At 41.5% G+C, this 22,436-nt stretch overlaps 1 protein-coding gene across 3 annotated transcripts in view; it reads right to left on the bottom strand.

Annotated features, from left to right (window-relative positions):
- The window catches only part of SHC3 (SHC adaptor protein 3), a 302,721-nt gene that overhangs the window by 10,807 nt on the left and 269,478 nt on the right, over positions 1-22,436 (bottom strand). For all 3 annotated transcript variants that reach the window (XM_055272026.2, XM_055272027.2, XM_055272029.2), the window contains exon 14: positions 19,371-19,666. In XM_055272026.2, the coding sequence (XP_055128001.1) occupies positions 19,371-19,666 (296 nt within the window). The remainder of the gene's footprint in view (positions 1-19,370; positions 19,667-22,436) is intronic.

The following is a 22,436-nucleotide window of genomic DNA, read 5'->3' as shown; positions in this document are numbered from 1 at the left end:
CACAAGAAGAAATAAACAATCAGAATAGGCATATATGTATCGAAGAAATTGAACCAATAATTAATAACCTTCCGAAACAGAAAATACAAGGCCTAGATGGGTCCACTGGTGAATTCTATCACGCATTTAAGGAATAATTTATTTCAATTCCCTACAGTCTTTCTCAGAAGATAGAATCAGAGAACATACTTCCTCATTCTATGAAGCCCGCATTACCTTAATACCAAATCCAAACAAAGACATTAAAAGAAAACTATAGTGCAATATCTCTCATGAACATAGATGCAAAAATGCTCAACAAATATTAGCAAATTGAACCCAACAATGTATAAAAAGAATTATACACCACAACCAAGTGGAATTTATTTCAGGTATGCGAAGTTGGTCCAATATTCAGAAATCAATTACTTTTATCCATCATGTTAAAGAAGAAAAATCACATGATTGTATCAATGGATGCAGACAAAGCATTTGACAAAATCCAACACCTCTTACCAAGAGATTTTTTCTTTAAAAAAAGGTCTTTTTTTTCCACAAACAATGAAACACATTCCATGCTCATGGATAGGAAGAATCAATATCGTGAAAATGGCCATACCACCCAAAGTAATTTATAGATTCAATGCTATCCCCATCAAACTACCATTGACTTTCTTCACAGAATTAGAAAAAAACTACTTTAAATTTCATATGGAACCAAAAAAGAGCCCACATAGCCGAGATGATTGTAAGCAAAAAGAACAAAGCTGGAGGCATCATACTACCTGACTTTAAATTATACTACAAGGCTACAGTAACCAAAACAGCATGGTACTAGTACCGAAACAGATATATAGACCAATGGAACAGAACAGAGGCCTCAGAAATAACACCAGACATCTACAACCATCTGATCTTTGACAAACCTGACAAAAACATGCAATGGGGAAAGGATTCACTATTTAATAAATGGTGTTGGGAAAACTGGCTAGCCCTATGCAGAAAACAGAAACTGGACCCCTTTCTTACATCTTATACAAAAATTAACTCAAGATGAATTAAAGACTTAAATGTAAGACCTAAAACCATAAAAACCCTAGAAGAAAACCTAGGCAATACATTCAGGACAAACGCATGGGCAAAGACTTCATGACTAAAATACAAAAAGCAATGGCAACAAAAGCCAAAATTGACAAATGGGATCTAATTAAACTAAACAGCTTCTGCACGGCAAAAGAAACTATCATCAGCGTGAACAGGCAACCTACAGAATGGGAGAAAATTTTTGCAATCTACCCATCTGACAAAGGGCTAATATCCAGAATCTACAAAGAACTTAAACAAATTTACATGAAAAAAACAACCCCATCAAAAAGTGGACAAAGGATATGAACAGAAACTTTTCAAAAGAAGACATTTATTCAGCCAACAAACGTATGAAAAGCAGCTCATCATCAGTGGTGATTACAGAAATGCAAATTAAAACCACAATGAGATACCATCTCACGCCAGTTAGAGTGGTGATCATTAAAAAGTCAGGAAACAACAGATGCTGGAGGAGATGTGGAAAAATAGGAATGCTTTTACACTGTTGGTGGGAGTGTAAATTAGTTCAAACATTGTGGAAGACAGTGTGGTGATTCCTCAAAGATCTAGAAACAGAAATACCATTTGACCCAGCAATTCCATTACTGGGTATATACCCAAAGGATTATAAATCATTCTACTAAAAAGACACATGCACACATATGTTTACTGCAGCACTGTTCACAATAGCAAAGTCTTGGAACCAACCCAAATGCTCATCAATGATAGACTGGATAAAGAAAATGTGGCACATATACACCATGGAATACTATGCAGCCATAAAAAAGGATGAGTTCATGTCCTTTGCAGGGACATGGATGAAGCTGGAAGCCATCATTCTCAGCAAACTAATACAGGAACAGAAAACCAAACACCAAATGTCCTCACTCATAAGTGGGAGTTGAACAATGAGAACACATGGACACAGGGAGGGGAACATCACACATCAGGGCCTGTCAGGGGCTGGGGGGCTAGGGATAGCATTAGGAGAAATACCTAATGTAGATGACAGGTTGATGGGCACAGCAAACCACCATGGCATGTGTATACCTATGTAACAAATCTGCATGTTCTGCACAGGTATCCCAGAACTTAAACTGTAATTTAAAAAAAGGTATTAGAAAAAAAAACTCTGGATAAAGTAGTTTTTTTTTTTCTTTTTTTAAAGAAAATCCTCTTGATAAAGTAGGAGAGGAAATTCCTCAACTTGATAAAGAATATCTATGGGCCAGGCATGGTGGTTCATACCTGTAATCCCAGCACTTTGGGAGGCCAAGGCAGGCCGATCATTGGAGGTCAGGAGTTTAAGATCAGCCTGGCCAGCACAGTGTAACCCCATCAATACCAAAAAAATTTCAAAAATTAGCTGGATGTCGTGGTGGGTACCTGTAATCCCAGCTACTCAGGAGGCTGAGGCAGGAAAATTGCTTGAACCTGGGAGATGGAGGCTGCAGTGAACTGAGATCATGCCACTGCACTCCAGCCTGGGCGACAGAGCAAGACTCTGTCTCAGAAAAAAAAAAAAAGAATATCTACAAAAAAACCCTACAGCTAACATCATATCTGATACTGAGGAACTCAAAGATCAAGAACAAGACAAGGATATTCCCTCTCACCACTCCATTTCGATATTGTACTGGAAGTCCTAATATTCCAAAGAAAACCTATAGAATTTCTTTTTTGATTTCATTTTTGTAAACCATTATTGCTAAAAATATGTTGCCATTTTTAGGTAGAAATCTCCAAGGTTTCACAGCAGCTTAATTAAAATATGCCTCTTCTCTAGGCTGGGGAAGAAGTGCACACTTGACTCTGTGTGGCCTGTGGTCAGAAGGCATCACCTACAGTGTCCAAAAGTAAGACAGTAAGATAGAAAAGAAAAAAAAAAGGTATACTGATTGGGAAGGAAGAAATGAAACTGCCTTTGTTCACAGACAGCATGATTGTCTAGAAGAAAATCTGAAAGAATCAAAAAAAAATTCTTGAACTAATTGTGATTATAGTAACTTTGCAGGATATAAGGTAAATATACAAAAGTCAATCACTTTCCTATATATCAGCAATGAACATGTGGAATTTAAAATTTTAAATGCAATACCATTTACATTGGCACCCCTGAAAATGAAATAGGTATAAATCTAACAAAATACCTATGAGATCTATATGAGGAAAGCTACAAAACTCTGATAAAAGAAATCAAAGAAGAACTAAATAAATGAAGAGGTATTTCATATTTATGGATAGGAATACTCAATATTGTCAAGATGTCAGTTCTTTACAATATTTATTAAATAATATAAAATAAAGTCTATTTAGAAACAAAAATAATAAATGAATATTCAGCTTGAGAGCACTGGGTGGGACTCGGTTTTCAGGGAGAGAAGCTGGAGGAGGTGAGGTTTTACAAAGAAACAAAAGCAACATCTCCTACTCCTAAAACAAGGGCACTTTGGAGACTCTGGACTGGTTCACAATAAGGAATTTCTTCTTTGATTTGATTTTTGTAGACCATTACTGTTAAAAATGTGTATTGTTCTTAGGTAGAGATCCCCAAGGTTTCACAGCAGCTTAATTAAAATATGCTTCTTCCCTAGACTAGGCCAGAAATGCACACTTGGCTCTGTGTGGCCTGTGGTCAGCAGGTATCACCCCAAGTGACCAAAAGTAAAGAGAGTAGGGGTCACGTTAAGGGGTGAAAGATGGAGAGGTGACGGGGGGTTGGAAGGTGGAAGATAGGAAGGATGGGGGTGAGAGGTAAGGGTGGAGGGTGAGAAGCAGCAGGGCAGGGAGGTGGGGTGACTGAATGGGCTGCGTAATTTCCATATTTCCTTTGTAGCGAACAAAGGCACAGTGTCAATGAGAGAAGTCAGCTGGTCCTCCAGCAAACAGAATGGAGGCCTCAGTTTATTTTGCTGAGCAGGGAACTCCGCCCTACCCCACACCCCAGCAGGGCTGGACCATGATCTTAGCCAAGACCCAGGGAACCTGAAGAGCCTCGGGCATTATTTAAACACTTTGACGGTCCCCTCGGGGCTCCAGGGGCCTAGAAAGAGATTCAAGGACACTTCAGTGCAGGAAGAGAGGGTTGGGGGAGGTGGGAACCTACCATAGTGGGGAAAGCTCAGACCTCCCACTTCCTTCTCCAAAGCCTGCTGCACCAGTCTGGCCACCGTCACCTGTGGCTTTGAGGCAGGATAGGTAGTCAAGGAAGTTTTCGGGATGTGGCAACCGTGGGACGTACAGTCAACACAATAAGCCTCAGCATTCACACTTCAGTCCAGCTAATTCAAGCACAGCTATCTTCAGTAGGGAATTTCCCCCTCTAGAGAGCATGCATACTTTAATTTTACTTGTCCTCAGACTGACCCTTTGCTCATTATAATAGCAAAAAAACCCCACAACTCTGGGTGGAGATTTAAGATGCTAATGAGACGTGACTTATGAACAAGCATGTACAGCTACTGCGCATGTGCACCCAGAGGACCACCCAGAACATGCTTATAGCAACACCTCCTTATGAATAATCTCGAAAGCCTCCCATAAAGGGAGTCTCCCCTAGTGCCCATCTTTGCTGTCTCATCCTTACCCCGAAGCCTGCCCTGAATTCTCTCTCTCAGGGTGTACTGTCTATTCTGCACCTAACTTTCAAAACGTTCTTTCTCCTTTGTAATAAATTGCACTATTTTGCATCTCCCTTGCTCTGTGTCTCCTGCTTAAATTCTTCTAAATCAAGAAGACAAGAACTGAGGTCTCACAACAACTATAAACAGCTTGGAAGGTTTTTCCAGGCATGTGATGGGTTTGAGTGAGTCAGCCACTCCTGGCCTTGCCTTCTTTGGAAGGGAGGGCAGGCGCAGCCTTCCTCTATGAGAAGTGAACACTCAGGGAGAGAGGTCAGCCTGGGGCCTCAGGCCCACCCTGATCTTAGCATGAGAGCTGATTACCCTTCAGGAGTCAGGAGCCCACAATAAAATCTGAGGCCAGTTTGATAAGCCTTATCAACAAGGTCTCTTTGAGTTGCTTACAATATTTTTAATCATCTGAGAAAGTCTAAGAGTAGAAGAAAATCAGATCCCACAGATCAAAGCTGCCAGCAGCTCAGTGGGAAGGAATCAAGCTCCATGCATTCAGAAAGGCTGGGTTTATTTAGGCCCAAGGATGCTTGGGAGCCTGAGAAGCAACTCAAAAGTGTGGGAAATTAAAATCATTAAGAAATATGCAGCGCATTCTGATTTCCCAAATCTGCCATTGAGGCCATAACCAATCTTACTGTTTCTCTTCTCTGCCACAATCTCCAGAAAACCGCTTGGCTTGCGGGAGGTGGAACTTCTTCTTGGCTACTTCTTTTACCGTCTATTCTTACCTACTTTCCAGAAATTCAGTAGAAATTAATTTTTCAAATTTTATTCATCCAAGCATCTAGATGATCCACTTCTGTGTTTAACTGGCCATAGACAGCAGAATAGAATCAGAAGGTATGACCACGTAGAGGAAAAACCACTGGTGAAGATATCACAAGTCATCAGTTCAAATCCTATTTCTACTGCTAATGTGCTGTGTTTGCCTGACAAGTTACCTAACATACCCTTCCTCATTTTTAAAAGGGTATGTTGCCTAGACCTGTGGTTCCCAACTCTAGCCCCTGAAGGGCTTGTGAAAGTTCAGACTACTGTCTCATCTCCATCCCACACCCCCAGGCCCCATTCCAAGTTCCTGACTCAGCAGATCTGGGATGGGAGCTGAGGATCTCATTTCTAAGCAAGCTCTCTGATGCTGAAGTGGCTAGATTAACGGCTGGCCTAGAACAGCAGCTCCAGCTGTGGGTGTGATTCGTAAGTTACCTGTAATGCAACAATGCCTTCCCAATTCACTCAGCCCCCTCTCATTGTCCAATCAGAAACACACAGCCCCTCTCAGGATGCTCCCCTGATGTGTAAAGGGCATGGTCATCCCAAGCCACTACCCTTGAAGCCTTTTCTCTCCTGGGTGCACAAGCAGCATCCTGTGCATCTTATTTATTTATGGATTTGTTTATTTTTATTTATTTATTTAGGAACAGGGTCTCACTCTGTCACCCAGGCTGGAGTGCAATGGTATGATCATAGTTCAGTACAGCCTCAAACTCTGGGCTCAAGCCATCCTCCTGCCTCAGCCTCTTGAGTAGCTGGGACTACAGGTGCACTCCACCACTCCCTGTGTGCCTTATTAAGTATTGCCTGTCCTGCTCAGTCCAGTGCAGTGACAAGTGAGGAGAAGACAGTTTTGAGCACCTGCCACAACTTGGCCTGGCACCTGCTAATGACAAGCCTTATAGCAAGTTACTGACCTCTCTGTAAAATGGCTATCACGAGTCCTGCTTCACAGGACCGTTTTCAGAATGAAAGGACTAATACAAGTGAAGTAGTTAGTACAGTGCGTGGCCTCAAGGACATGCTGGGGAACGTTTGCTATTCCTATTTTCTTAACCATGCTGCACAGTTTAACCTTACACTGGAGGTGATGGCATCCCAGAAGGATTTTGAGCAGGAAATTGACATCAGCAGAGCCTCCTGCAGGGTGGGCTGGGGCTGTCACTGGGAGTCCAGGTGGGTCAGGAGGAAAAGGCAGCTTACAGGGATATTTAGGGGACTTTGTTCAGCATCTGAATGCAGAGTATGAGAAGAGAGGTGTGGTGTGATGGGGAACCCAGGAGGGGCAGCTGGGGCTGAGGAGGTGGGGACAACACCTTCCACTGCAGACGCCATGGGCTTCAATTGCCTGGGAAACGAGTAAGTGGAGTTGCCCTGTGGGCAGTTAGAAATACTGGTTAAAATTTTTCCATTAATGACGACACTCCATCAATGACAAAATGATTACATCTGCCCCTTCTAAAGGGTCACACTTGTAGAAGAGGCAAAGCCGTCAGATGGGGACATCTCGTGATTAAAATATGAGTTACCCTGGAACAGGTCACACACACACACACACACACACACACACACACACACAGGGGCTGACCTTTGCCCACTTTCTCACTTCTGCTGGATCCACGGAGGGACCCCACCCCACCTCCAGGCTTGTAGGCTCATGCCTGGATCCAGCCTAACCCAGGTGTGATGTAGACCTGTCCCAGACACAGACATGCTGCCCAAGCCTCTCCTACATTTGAAATTAACATGTGGTCCAGGTCCATCCCAAACCTGAATGCTGAGCCACAGAGCTGGGCCCACATCAGCCCCTAGGCCTGCAATGTGTAAACTAAAAATAAAATTTGAAGCCCCCCAACCATCAGAATGAACCCATCCTCTCAGCCAAGGCCATTCCAAAGTTAACCTGAAAAACTAGGTCAGGCCATGATGGGAAGTGGGGGTCAGACATGTCTCATTATATCTTCTTCCCTTTGGAATTCAGGCACAACTGACCAGCAGTAACATTTAAACAGAGACCTTAAGACTTCTGTAGCAATAAGACACCCAATTCCAGCCTGACTCTAGCATAGCATTACATGACAGATAGCAGGCCCTGAAAGAGATTAAAGTATTTTACCCTAAATATATGTCTGGCAATATGCCTTTGGCATATTTTGAAATGGCCCTGCAAAGCTGTCTCTTGTGGGGAAAATCTGTATTCTGTAGAGAATCCCTTTCCCTTTCCAGGCCTTTTCCTTTATCCAGGAGATAATTAACTAAAAGTCTGGTACCTTTTTAAGTCTGATGAGAAACATCGGCTGGGCACAGTGGCTCACACCTGTAATCCCAGCACTTTGGGATGCCAAGGCAGGCAGACCACCTGAGGTCAGGAGATCAAGACCAGCCTGGCCAACATGGTGAAACCCCATCTCTACTAAAAATATACACACACACACAAAATTAGCTGGGCGTGGTGGTGCATGCCTGTAATCCAGCTGCTCAGGAGGCTGAGGCAGGAGAATCGCTTGAACCCAGGAGGTGGAGGTTGCAGTGAGCTGAGATTGAGCCACTGCACTCCAACCTGGGGGACAAGAGCGAAACTACATCTCAAAAAAAAAAAGAAAAAGAAAAAGAAAAAGGAAGAAAAAGAAACATCTACAGTCTTTTCTCTCTGAAGCCTGCTACCTGGAGGTTTCATCTGCATGATAAAACCTTGGTCTCCACAACCCCTTATCTTCACCCGGACAATCCCTTCTAATGATTCCAGGTCTTTAGATAAACTCTTTCAACCAACTGCCAATCAGAAAATCTTTGAATCCACCTACAACCTGGAAGCCCCCTACTTCACATTGTCCTGCCTTTCTGGACCAAACCAATGTACATCTTACATGTATGGATTAATATCTTATGTATAAAATCAAGCTGTAGCTTGACCACCCTGGGCACATGTTCTCAGGATCTCCTGGGGCTGTGTCACTGGCATGTCCTTAACTTTGGCTAAATAAACTTCTGAAATGATTGAGATTTGTCTCAGATATTTTTTGGTTTACAAATGCCAAGAGCCCAGCTTGGAACCCTGTCCGCCCAGGGCTTACATGCCCACAAGCAACCCCTTTGCCCAGGCGAGCACTCACTTTCCACCTGAGGAGTGAGCCTGACCTTGAATCCCTGCACACCTGGGCCCTTGGACAAGTCCTCTCTTCCCTGCTCCTGTGGTTTTCTGGGCCAGCCTTGTCCAGGGAAAGGAGGGGACTCCTGGTCTTCCCTGGCCCTATTGCTTCTGGATCTCACTTACTTTTCTAGTTCTGAGTAACTAAGAAGCCCCTCGTCACCTCCAAGGTTGCCCAAGAGTCAGCAAAGTCTGTTCTTGACAATAGAAATGAAAAAATGGTAGAGAACTGACCGTGGTGACCAAACAGGAAATGTGTAGGAAATTGTTCCCAGTCAGGATTTCTTCAGAGCCTGGTCAGAGAAAAGCAGAGAAGCTGTGGACACAGCTCTGAGTTCCCCTGGGGCTAGACTCATTGTCCTGGTCATTTGTGTATTTACACAGAAAAGAGAGGAAACTTCCTTACCAGTTATTAAGTGAGCATGCTAAAATTTACCCATGTGTTTTCATTTCTTTAATTTTGCTTGATTTTGAGGTTTTTGACAGTAGACAACTAGTGATGGGTGAAATGCTGATTTTTTTTTTTTTTTTTTTTTTTTTTTGAGACGGAATCTCGCTGTCGCCCAGGCTGGAGTGCAGTGGCACGATTTCGGCTCACTGCAGGCTCTGCCCCCCGTGTTCACGCCATTCTCCTGCCTCAGCCTCCCGAGTAGCTGGGACTACAGGCGCCTGCCACCTCGCCCGGCTAATTTTTTGTATTTTTAGTAGAAACGGGGTTTCACCGTGTTAGCCAGGATGGTCACGATCCCCTGACCTCAAGATCCGCCCGCCTCAGCGTCCCAAAGTGCTGGGATTACAGGCATGAGCCACCGCGCCTGGCCGAAATGCTGATTTTTTATAGCAGTTAGGATGAGTACAGGAATTGCCCTATCCCATCTTCCCTGAACCCAGAAAAAGAACAGTGCAGGAATTAATAACATCTAAAAACAAAAGACAAGGAGGCAGTGATCTCAACGCATTACGGACTAACAGAAAAGATGGAAGTATGTTGAAGGATAAAAGAGAGTGAGCAGGAGGGCAGCCTAGAATGCATGGCAGGGGGTTCTTGCAGTGGAGGACCCTTGCAACAGTGGGAGGGAGGACAGCCAGGCTGCAGAAAGACCACTCCTCAGTAACTGAGCCTGCAGCTCCCGCTGCTCCCAACTCCTTACAGCCAAACTAGCATTTTGCCTTTAGGGAAGAAATCTAGGGAACATTTATCCAAAGAAATTAAACATGCTGCCTGGGGAGAATTAAGGTAGTAGGAGGAGGATGGTGACCCTAAGTAAAGAACTCTTGGGAGGCACCCAGGCTAAAAGTCCAAGCTCCCTCCCATTCTCAACCTAAAGTCTAAACTTCAGATGACAAAACCATGCCCACACATGTCATTCCGTCTATCCTCTGCCCACATCACCTCCACACACACAATTCACATGTAATCTCAGTCAGTCTTCTGATACTGGGGACAGACTAGAGGGAAAGAGAGCTATATGTATCACAGCAGAAGAGAACAACCCCAGGAAACTCCATCCAGCCTCTTGTTCTGAAATCTCATGGTGTAAGAATGCCAGACATCTTAAAAACACCGGCACCATGAAGAGAAAGATCATGATGAGCAAACCAACATCTGCCTCAGAAGATAATTTGGAAAACAGAAAAAAAAGTTAAACAACTTATATTAATATAGATTGATAGATACAGATTTTTATCTAGATATATATCTAATCTAGATACAGATATATATATTACACACATGTTTGTGTGTATATATATGCTATATATAGATCTAGATTATCTCTATATATAGACATCTATAGATATCTATAGAGATAATCTAGATATAGATCTAGATTATATCTATATTATACACACATAAGTTTGTATGATAGTCAAGAAAAGCTCCTAGAACATAGAACATAGAACATAATTTCAAAGAACTGGAAACTTTTTGGAAAGACAAGAGACAGGGTCAGTCCAGAAGGTCTACTCCCTCAACCAGGAGTTCTGAGATGAAAAAATATAGAAGGCAGGAAATTATCAAAAATATTATATAAGAAAATTGTTCTGATTTAAAGGAAAACACAAGTCTTCAGAATGAAAGGGCTCATCAAGTTCCTAGAACAATGAATAGAAAAAGACACACATGTAGATTCATGCCTATGTCATTACAGAACATAAAGATAAAAGAAAAAATTAAAAATTTATAGTAAAAAATAACCATAAGGGATGAAGAATCACACCAGTCATACTACAACTAACCATACTTTTAATCAAAAGTGACTGAAAAACATATTTTCAGACATGCAAGGATGAGAAAATTTATGCTCATGAACCTCTTCCGAGAAAGGCACTTAAGGAAGCAGTCCAGTAAAAAGTGAGTGAAAGCCAAGAAAGAGGAAGATACAGGATACAAGTCCAAGAGCCCAATGAAAATATGTTCCTGGGATGATGAGTTTGCTCTGGAAATTTATTAGTTCACCTTAGAAGAGGAAGTCTATCTGTCCATGTGTCCTAAGTAATAGATGGAATGCACAAGGCACTGGTTAAGGGTAAAGACATTGTGAGGAAAACATAGCTGTCTTCTCTCAAGAATAGGGCAATTAGAAACTTCAAGATAAACTGATTTTAAAAGCATCTGTATAAAAAAGTACATATGTAATGTAATGTTATACCTAACATATAGAACTATAATATACATATTACATAAAAACAAAAAGTCAAATGGCAGCTATAAATCATACTACATCATAAATAACATTAAATATGAATGGATTAAAAATGCTATCAAAAGGCAGAGATTTTCAGAGTGGCTAAAATAAAACAAACAGATTGAAAATAAAGGAGAGAAAAGAATGTGTCTCATATATAGCAACCATGAGAAAGCTGGAGTACATATACTAATATCAGATAAAATAGATTTTAAAACAAAAGAAGCAAAAAATGTTACTAGAGATAAAGGGGGACATTTCACATTAATAAAAGGTATATCCATCAGGGAGATACAAAAGTTATACACACATATGCACTTAATAACAGAATGCCAAAATACATAAAGCAAAATTAATAGGAATAAAGGGAGAATAGACAATTCAACAATAATAGAGATTTCAATACCTCACTTTTAATAATGAATAGAACAACTAGACAAAAGAACAACAAGGAAACAGAAGACGTGAGTACCACCACAAACCAACTAGACCTAATAGATATCTATAAAGAACTCCACCCAACGACATTCTTTATACATGCTAACCAATTAGATACTTAGGTAAAATGGACAAATTCCTAGAAAGACACAAAATATCAACACTGACTCATGAAGAAATAGATAATCTGAATAGACCTATAACAAGTGAAGATCATTCATAATTTAAAAAAATTACTAGAGATAAAGAGGGACATTTCATACTAATAAAGGGTCACTCCATAAGGAAGATACAACAGTTATAAACACATATACACCTAATAACAGGCCATCAAATTTTTCTAATTGTCTCAAGGATGTTCTTTTTATTACCTGTTTTTTGGAATTAGAACCCCAAAAGATGTAGTCTGCATTTGCATTTCATTATTTCTCTTAACACTCTTCTATTCTATTTATATTTTCCTTCCATTTTTCCTTCATATCAGTGATTTGTTTGAAAAACAAGATATTTGTCTGTGGAATACCCCACCTTATGATTTGGCTATTGCTTCCTTATGGCATTGTATAACTTGTTCCTCTGTCCCCTGTAATTTGTTTTCTTTTTTTCTTGAGACAGAGTCACCTGTCACCCAGCCTGGAGAGCAGTTGTATGATCATAGCTCCCTACAGCCTTGAACTCTGCCTCAGCCTCTCAAGTAGCTGGGATTACAGGTGCATACCACCATGCCCAGTTAATTTTTTATTTTAGAGATGGGGACTCACTATATTGCCCAGGCTGGTCTTGAACTCCCTGCCTTAAGTGATCATCCCACCTCAGCCTCCCAAAGTGCTAGGATTTCAGATGTGAGCCACCACACCTGACCTGTATTTTTCTAGAAACTGGCAGATACAGAGATTCTTTTTACACAGCTTCATTGAGATATAATCTAGACACCACATTCATTTAAGGTGTACAATTCAATGGGTTTCAGTATATTCGCAGATACATTCATTATCACCACTGTCAATCTTAGAACATTTTCATCACCATAAAAAGAAATGCCATACCTTTCAGTTATCACCTCCCTGTCCTCCTATCCCTTTCTCTCACCCAGCCCTTAGGAATCACTCATCTATTTTCTGTCTCTGTAGATTTTTCCATCTTGAACTTTACTATGAATAGAATAATATGTGGTCTTTTGTCACTAGCTTCTTTCACTTAGCATAATGTTTTCAAGGTTCATCCAAGTTGTGGCATGTATCAATACTTCATTCTTTTTATAGCTGAATTATGCTCTACTGCGTGGATATACCACATTTTACTTTCTTATTTATCTGTTGATGACACTTGAATTGTTTCTACCTTTTGGCTATTATGAATAATGCTACTATAACTATGTGTGCACAAGTTTTTGCGTGGGAATGGGGTGAGAGTGGAAATGGTTTGGGGGAGATCAGTGTTTTTCTTTAAAAGCCTTCTGTTATGTCTCCTTTGTTTATATTTTTCAGTGTTACATTGATAAAAATGTAAAAGGTATGTTGCTGAGACAGGCTCTTGGATCAAATGCTCCATGTTTCTCAGCATTTCTCAGCTTCCTTGGAGTGAGGCTGGGACTCATGGACTAGAGGGAGTTGATGTGAGTCCCCTCCACAGCACAGCCATTGAGAGCCTACGAGTTTCCTCCAGCCTCTCTTCTCCTTCGAGCTCCCATGTTGAGAAGCTAAGCCCAGGAGATGGACAAGAGTTCATCTGGATCCCGAGTCACCCAAGGACCTGCGGGAACTGGAGAGCCACACAACACACACGTGACTTGGCATGCAGGGGACTGAGCTCTGCTGGGTTAAGCCACTGAGAATCCAGATTTTATTTGTTATTGCAGAACAGCCTAGACTGACTGATACAAAGGGAATTTAAAAATAACAACAGGGCATTATAAAGTGAGGATTAGGGAACATTTAAAAACTACTCTAAAAAACTAGTGAATGTGGGGGTGTTGGGTTGTCATCAATGTTTTGTGATTTTATGAACAAAATTGCCAGCATGTGCTCTTAAATGTGCAATGACCAGACACCATGTGAATCACGCCCACAGGAAACCCACCCACCGGCAGTAGCAACGCATTCAAATGCAAGCACAGTGCCCACCTCACTTATCTGGTCCTTCAAGACCAAAGAGATGAATCAATGATAAATGACTCAGGGAATAATTTTAGACATAAGAGGGTTGACTAAACAATTCTGAAGATGTTGAAAAGTGTTCCAGACTCCATCTCTGAGGCTTCTCTTAGAGACCCAGCTACTGGCACTTTCCAGATACTATTTTAGAGTCAATATTCTGGATACCTTACGAACAGGGCTCAGAAGATGCCCCAGGCAGCTTCTCACCACGTTTCCAGTGATCTCAGTGAATGGTGGGAAGGCACAAAGGTTAGTATACTCTGGAGTAAATTTAGATGCAGAACTGTTTTGCATCCTTATTTCTCTGAGTAATCTGTTCTCTGCCAAGTTTCCCCCTTTATAGTCAGGGACCAACCAATTACCATGAAAATCAGATGAATAAATATTGAAGAGAATGTGTTCATTGCCTATTTTGGTGTCCCCACAGCAAGAATGCAATGTTACATTTTTAATTAAGTCTTTCATTTCCATTTTCTTTTTCAGCTAAAGCTGTCCTCCATAGGATCAATTTAACTAAAAAATTAAATCCAACAAAAAAGCCCCCCCAAAGAACAGTCATTAGTAGGTATGACTTGACAAATTTTCTCAACAGTACTACAAGTTTCTCCTCCAAAATTAAAATTGTATGGTAAACACAGCTTTGGGCATTGGCTTGCTTGGATACCTGGTTTAATCATATTTCCACAAATTCATACTCTCTTTATCTGCTACATTATGATACTGATTTTTAATGTATAATAAATGTTATTAGGAGTACACAGCTCTTTTTTAAGTCATTCTTTGATCTATACAGACTAAGTGAACAAATTCAATAATCTTTTTTCTATAAGATGACATATTTAACTAGATTTTAGCTTTTTGTTTTTTTAAATATCTAAAATTTTGAACTGAAATATTTATATTCCCATAGAATTGCTTGGGTATCTTCTCCCCTATTTTCTTTTAGATAACCACAACTGTGGAAGAAGTAGGAGCTGATTCTAAAAATTTCGTTTCTGATTCTACATCTGCTAGTAGCATATGACCCTCTGCACCCCATCACCTCCACAGGCTCTCAACTCTTAACCTGTAAAAGACCAGGCCAATCTTTGTGTTTGTTCATCAAATGCTTGTTGAACACTGCTATGTGCCAGGCACCACTCTACACATTGGGCACTATGGCACTAAACAAGTTTGCTACCCTCATGGGGAATACAGTCTAGTAGAAGAAACTAGCCACATAATGAAGAAATTAACAAAGAAACAAATGTTTGTTTGTGGTAAATGCTTCAAGGTAAAAACAAAGCAGAATGCAGAAACAGGGGGTATAGAGGGGATCCTATTTGTGATAAAAAGGTTAGGGAAGGCTTCTCAGAAAAGACTTCTCTGATGTGTAGGAAGCCTAGCTCATCTTAAGAGGTGAGTGAAATGGCAAAATCTTGATACCAAAACCAGATGAGCATATACAAGCAAAGGCAGCAAAGACAAGACAGGTTTTACTTACAAACAGAGATTCAACAAAATCCTAAATAAAACATTTGGTGACCAAATCCAATAATGTATTTCACAAGAACTATGGCAAGGTGAAGTAGAGTTTATGACAGGATTACAACATCAGAAAAATCTAGCTGTGTAATTCTCCATATTAACAATTTAAAAAACAATTATTATCTCAAAAGGTGCTGAAGAAGTAGTTGATAAAGTTCAACACCTATATATAATCAAAGTAATTAAATAATATGTGTAAGTTCCATGAGAGCAGAGATTTTCTTTTTAAACAGATTCCTAGACATATTCCAGCTGCCAAAACACAATGTCTGGACATAGTAGGCATTCAGTACATATTTGTTGAATGAATGAATGAATAAATGGATGAATGAAATTTTTTAGGACAATCATCCAAAAGATAATCTCCCCAAAGCCTACTGCAATCATTCCTTTTCAGGTTTGGAGTGGATAAGGACACTCTCCCCTGGTCAGCCTCTGTAGGTGCCCCTAGTCAGAGCAATGGGGTGAAATACCATGTAAGGGTGAGCCCTAGAGGGCAGGAGGTGAAACTGTCCAGGTCTGCAATGGCAGGACCAATGTTCCTATAAAACTACTGGAAGAAGCAAAGTGTCCAGGCACAAGATCACACCACATTCTTCTCTCTCCGGCAAAAATCACTGAGAAAAAGAAACTCAAAATAACATGCCACTTACAACAGGAACTAAATCTAGACACTGTAGGAAATAATCCAACAAAGGAGACAGAAGAATTTGTGGGAAAAATTTTAAAACTCTACCAAAAGACACCTTAAAAACTAAGTTACTGGAGACTTATGCCATGTTCATGGTTGTACTGATCCAATGCAGAAAAATTGTTGGGAAAAAGCTGCATGTTGGGAGGGAAACTGAGGAAGGGCTTGCATAATGTCCTTGGGGATGTGTCTAGACTTGCTGGCTCCTTGCTTCTAGCCCTCCTAGGCTCCTAGATCGATTGTATTCCCATTATCTCAAGTAGCAGAACATGTTCCATATAAATGCTAAACCATCACAGCTGTAAATCATGTGCTTAATGCAACGTATCCTTTTTGACCTCCACATTCTCACCACCTGTTTCACTGTTGGATTACCAATAAATAGCGTGGGCTCCCAGAGCTCCGGGCCTTTGCAGCCTCCAAGATTGCGATGGCCCTCTGGTGTCCCACCTTTCTCTCTCAAACTGTCTTTTTCTCAATCCTTTGACTCTGCCAGACTTTTTCACCCCCACGACCTGGTGTTGGGTCTGATCTCCCCAACAAAAATGTCTGTTCTTCCTCAAATTAATCTATATTCATTCAATGCAAGCCCTATTGAAATCCTAGCACGTATTGTTGGTGACTTGAAAAACTGATTCTAAAATCAGTATAAAGAAGAATATATATCTGAAGCTCGGTAAAACAGTTTAGAAAAAGGAGAATCAAGAGGAAGGACTCACACCACCAGATGTTAGGAGAGTTCCAAAGCCATAAGGATGGAAACAGCATGGTACTTATACAAGGACTAAACAGTCAGATCAGTAGAATAGAATCCAGCATCCAGAAACAGACTATGATGCAAGGAACATTAGTATATTTTAGAAGGAACATCAGGACAGCAGAGAAGAGATGAATGATTTAGTAAATGGTGACAGAAAAACTGGCTTACTATCTGGAGATTTAAAAACATGCTGAGCCTTGGCCAGGCATGGTGGCTCACACCTGTAATCCCAGCACTGTGAGAGGCTAAGGCAGGTGGATCACCTGAGGTTAGGAGTTCAAGACCAGACTGGACAATATGGAGAAAACCTGCCTCTACTAAAAATGCAAAAACAAACAAGCAAACAAACAAACAAAAATAAATATGTGTGTGTGTGTGTGTGTGTGTGTATATATATTGGGTCTCTATCTCATTTCATATTCAAAAGTACCTTCAGCTGGAATTAAAGCCTACATGTGAAAGATAAAACTATAAAGCTAACAAAAGAAAATAAATATTCAAATCCAGCATATTTGTGATTTGTGGAGGAGAAAAACTTTAAAAGTCAAAACCATCAAGCACAAAGGGGAAAACTGATGGATTCGGATGCATCCCATGAAAGACTTCTATTTGATGAAGAGTATGACAGACAAAATTATCAGATAGATGAAAAAAGCAAGAGGATACAAATTCTGTTGCTGAAAACCTCAACAAGAAAGCCCAATCAGAAAGTCAAAAGAAAAACATGGAGAAAGATAAGAACATAAAATTTACAGGAAGACTCTGCTAATTTACTAATGAAGTGCAACCAAAGAATTACAAATCAAACAATGAGATATTCCTTTTCTCCTTACTCCCACAAACTAGCAAACCTAGAGACTCCCTCAAGGAAGAGCAAGGATGTTGCTGGTGTGCGCCTTAGTAGCTCAGCCATTCTGAAAGCAAATGCAAGCCCTAGTGAAATTCAATGTATGTGTACCCTGTGACCAAAACGCCACTCTTGGCTCCTGTCCCAGAGATACCGTCTCCGGGTACAGAGAAAAACATGCATGAGAGTTTGTAGCAGCTTAGTCATCCTTCTCAAGAGAGCTCAGTAAGTGACACGTGGACTGCATACGTGACGGGCCCCAGGCAGCCCACCACAGTAACGATCTGATAAACAGAAACCACCATGGACAGATCTCAGCAACATATATGGTGGTGGAAAAGGAAGAAACAAAATGACATTTGTGGAACAATAACATGTTTGCGAACTTCTTTTTTCTTTTTTTTGAAACGGAGTCTTTCTCCATCACCCAGGCTGGAGTGGAGTAGTTGCGATCACAGTTCAGGGCAGCCTTGACCTACTGGGCTCAAGTAATCCTTCCACCTCTGCCTCCTGAGTAGCTGGGACTACAGGCAGTCGCCACCACGCCTGGCTAATTTGCAAATTTCTAAAAGGCACAAACACAAAGTATGTTTTCTCAGAAGTACATATATGTAAAAAAAAAAAAAAAAAAAAAGAAGGTGGATTGGAAGGACATACGTTACATTCAAGAGGAAGTGGCTGTCTCCGTGGAAGGGAAAGAGGAACTAGCTACTGGCTGGAAGTGGGAAATGGCTGCTTCCGCAGAGACAGAAAGAGGAACCGTTCAGAGTGCCAGGAGCTGGGGTGTTCAGGCAACTGAGTCTTGGCACCTGAGGTAATAAACTGTCTTGGGTAACACTCCCACCCCCGACACTTGCAGTTTAATTGTGTTCCAGTCCAACTGAAGACAAAGGCTTCATCCCTCCCTGTCAATCAGAAAATGCAATGTTCTTAGCTCCTATTAAATAACTCTACCCTGCTTTGTTGTTTTCACTGGATAAAAGGTTTTAAACAATCCTGGAATTTCACTCTATGGTTAGGTTGATTTAACTGCATTTATTAAACTTAGCAATTCTTGGACTATGCCCCAGGTAAAGATGAATGTCTTTCTTGATGGGAAGATGAAAAATTCAGCCAAACCAACGGGATTATTCAGATACAGCTGTAGTGCCAGGGATGGCCAACATCACTAGGAGTTACTTCTCTAAATGGGAAAACAAGTGACTTAGCAATGGGGGTTTCATTTACTGATCATCACATTTTACAGCCTTAGAACAAAATCCTCAGTGATTCAACTTTTCTAGATAAGCATTCAAGATAAATATTAAAAGCCTAGGAGCCTGTACTTCCTTGTCTACTAGAAATGTGTTTGTAAGGAAAATGCTCTCAGTTTCTGTATTTATGTACTTTAAAGGACATAAAAGTCAAGGCTTTCAGCCTAGGCCATAATTCTAAAAGTTTTAAAACTTGTGTGGGGCCCTGACCACTGGCTCCTGGCTCTGGCCTGATGACAGGAGTTGTCTGTCCCTGGGTTCCCCTGGAGGACTCGGTAGGCACTTGTGGATAGAGGTGGGAATGTGGAGGGCATTTGACAAAGTGGAGACTGTTTAAGGCAGGTCTGCGCCCATTAGCAGGTCCGGCCCCACCCCCACTGGGTGCTCACCGTGCCTTCCGGGTCCACAAGCAGCAGGTGCTTGGCCTGGCCATTGTGCATGCCCGTGAGGACAAAGGAGCCTGGGTTGGTGGTGCTCTTCCTGACCAGGAAGTCTCCGTCTTTCTCCAGCAGCCCTTCTGCCTCCTTCCTGCTCATCTCTCCTTGGTACCAAGTCTCAGCTTGCAGTTCCTCCAGCATCTTGGCATCCGGGGCTCTGGGTGACACAGGGCTGATGCACTCCACGGAGGCTGCCTTGCTTAACACGGGCCCCAAGGGCTGGTTCTTGAGAGCATCTTCAAAAGGTTCTGTCATCAACAATATTGACCAGCAACAAGTCAATCCCAAGAAGAGCAAATGATTAAAAAAAAAAAATACAGTGAGAGAGATGGAAATGCAAAGGCAACTCCTCCAGAAGGGGAAAATAAAAACCAATGGAGAAAACTAACTGGCTGGTAATATAACAAGAGCCATCATAACAAGCATTGAAAAGCACAGCCCAAATTTTGGCATGACTTTCTGATGAGTCTGCTTTCCCAAGACAGCTGGGAGTTGTGCTGTGTGCCAAGGAGTCAAGCACACCCTTTGTCTAGCTAGTTGGAATGACTTCATTTTTGCATGCTGCAAGAGGCCATGAATATCACATGCCATGTACTTTCTCTGGAACTTCAGCCAGCCTCTTTAACAAATTCTGAACAAAAATCTGCCAATACCAAACGGAAAGACAAGCTACAAAGCTTTGCTTTTATGCAAAACCTGAGCCCAATCCACCAAAGGTTTATTTCAAAATCTTTGCATCAGGCAAATTTTTAAAAGAGAAAGCTGATGGGTGTTGGGTTCCTCTTGTGTGAATGGCCCCAGGCTAGGAGCTCCACCTCCCCTTAACCTTCACTTGTTTCCCTGTGGAACAAGGCTCTCACATGAGTGCCTGAGACCATACTTGGTTTCATCCCCTTCAGAGCACACTTCTCAGTGCAAGGCATGTATGAATGGTGAGACTGCTGCTCTAACAATAAATACCAGCAGCAAAAGAAGTAGCCAGGCATGTCTAACTAAATCCCGACGTTTGATTTTCACATAAGGTAGTGTGTATGAAAGGACTCTGAAAAATGCACAGTGCTATGCAAGTGGAAGGTAGTGCAATGATTATTTCAGACTACACTGTCTACCCATAAGCATATACATACATACAACATAAGCAACACAAGAACAGGAATGGTTCTTTCCTGAGCATAACTACACCCTCAGAGCCCAGCATTGCTACTGGGACACAGTTCATTCAGTATAGTCAACAAATGCTCTAAAATAAGCCAAACTTGTTTGATGTTAGTACAGCGTGGGCAGAAGTGAGGTGAGTAAATGAAACTAAAATTAGCTCTTTTTGATGCTTATTAATCTTTGACAGATTTGGAGATAAAAATAAGTTAGAACCATTGGCAAAAATTATGTCTGTGGATGTTCTTTTTCATCTGACTTTTTTCCTGATTACCTGGAATTGTCATTTGTGTTATACTGTTTCTACACCATTACAACCTTTGCTATCATCTACATCATCAACATCGTCAGCATCATCCCCACCATTGCCACCATCCCCACATTCACTTTTATTGGCACCACCACCACCATCAGCATCACCGCCATCATCACCATCATCATCACCGTTATCACCATCTTACCAGCATAACCACCATCATCACCATCATTGTCACCACCATCACTGTCACGACCAGCAACAGCAGCAGCAGCAATAGTATTACCACCATCAACACCATCATCACTATCCCCTCACCATTATCACCACCACCATTACCATCAGCATCATCAGGATCATCAACATTATCACCATCATCCCCACTGTCATCATCATCATCACCATCATTGTCACCAGCATAACCATCATCATCACCATCACTGTCACCAGCAGCAACAGGAGCAGTAGTAACAGCAGCAGCAGCAGCATCACCACCATCAGCATCAGCATCATCAGCACTATCACCATCACTATCACCACCACCACCACCACCATCAGCATCACCACCATCATCACCATCATTATCACCATCACCACCACCACCTTTGCCACCAGCACCATCATCAGCATCATCACCACCACCATCACCATCACCATCATCACCACCACCATCACCATCATCATCACCATCAATACCACCACCATCAGCAGCATCATCACCATCATCATCATCACCACCACCATAGCAGCATTATTACCACCACCATCATCAACATCACCATCATCATCATCACTGTCACCACCACCACCACCACCACTATCATCATCAGCAGCAGCAGCATCATCACCATCACCACCATCATCACCATCACCACCATCATCACCATCACCATCAGCACCATCATCACTATCACTACCATCACCATCTTTCTACCACCATCGTCATCATCATCACCATCACCACCATCATCACCTCACCATTATCACCATCACCATCAGCACCATCGTCACTATTATTACCATCACCATCATTATGACCACCACCACCACCATCAAAATTACCATCAGCAGCAGCACCATCATCACCACCATCATCACATCAGCACCACTATTATTTAGATCTACACAGAGTGCTGGCTTTATTTAGTTCCATGCTTTTCAATAGGCACCAGCCTTTCTAAGGCTTTTTTTACATTCTGTTTCCCCTCCTTAGGTTTTGAGAGCAGAAGGAGAAATTAACTGATGGGAAAAGGGTAGCTCTGGTTCTCATTTTTTCATCCCAAACACCAGCCAATCTAACTTTCCTTAGGGTCTGGGGCAAGGAGTCATTGGTAAATTGACTATATTAAACAGTAAAAATGGTCTAACCAAACATGGAACTATTAAACTGCAGTTTGGAGGTACTATAACAACTCCAGCAAAAGCCTGGAGAGCCACCACTGTGCTTTGCATCTTGAAAAAGTGGCTTCACATTTCTCAAGCTGTTTTCACATTTTTAAAAATAAAGGCACTGGCGGGACTGAATTAGGTGATCTAGCATTGAAGGTGGCTTCAAGCATTGAGATTCTACAGTTCTTGCTTAGATTATTTTTGTAAGTCAAATGGAG

The sequence above is a fragment of the Symphalangus syndactylus genome, chromosome 3 (assembly GCF_028878055.3).
Source record: "Symphalangus syndactylus isolate Jambi chromosome 3, NHGRI_mSymSyn1-v2.1_pri, whole genome shotgun sequence".
Lineage (NCBI taxonomy): Eukaryota > Metazoa > Chordata > Mammalia > Primates > Hylobatidae > Symphalangus > Symphalangus syndactylus.
The sequence above is the reverse complement of the archived record's forward strand: the minus strand, read 5'-3'. Positions and strand labels throughout refer to the sequence as shown.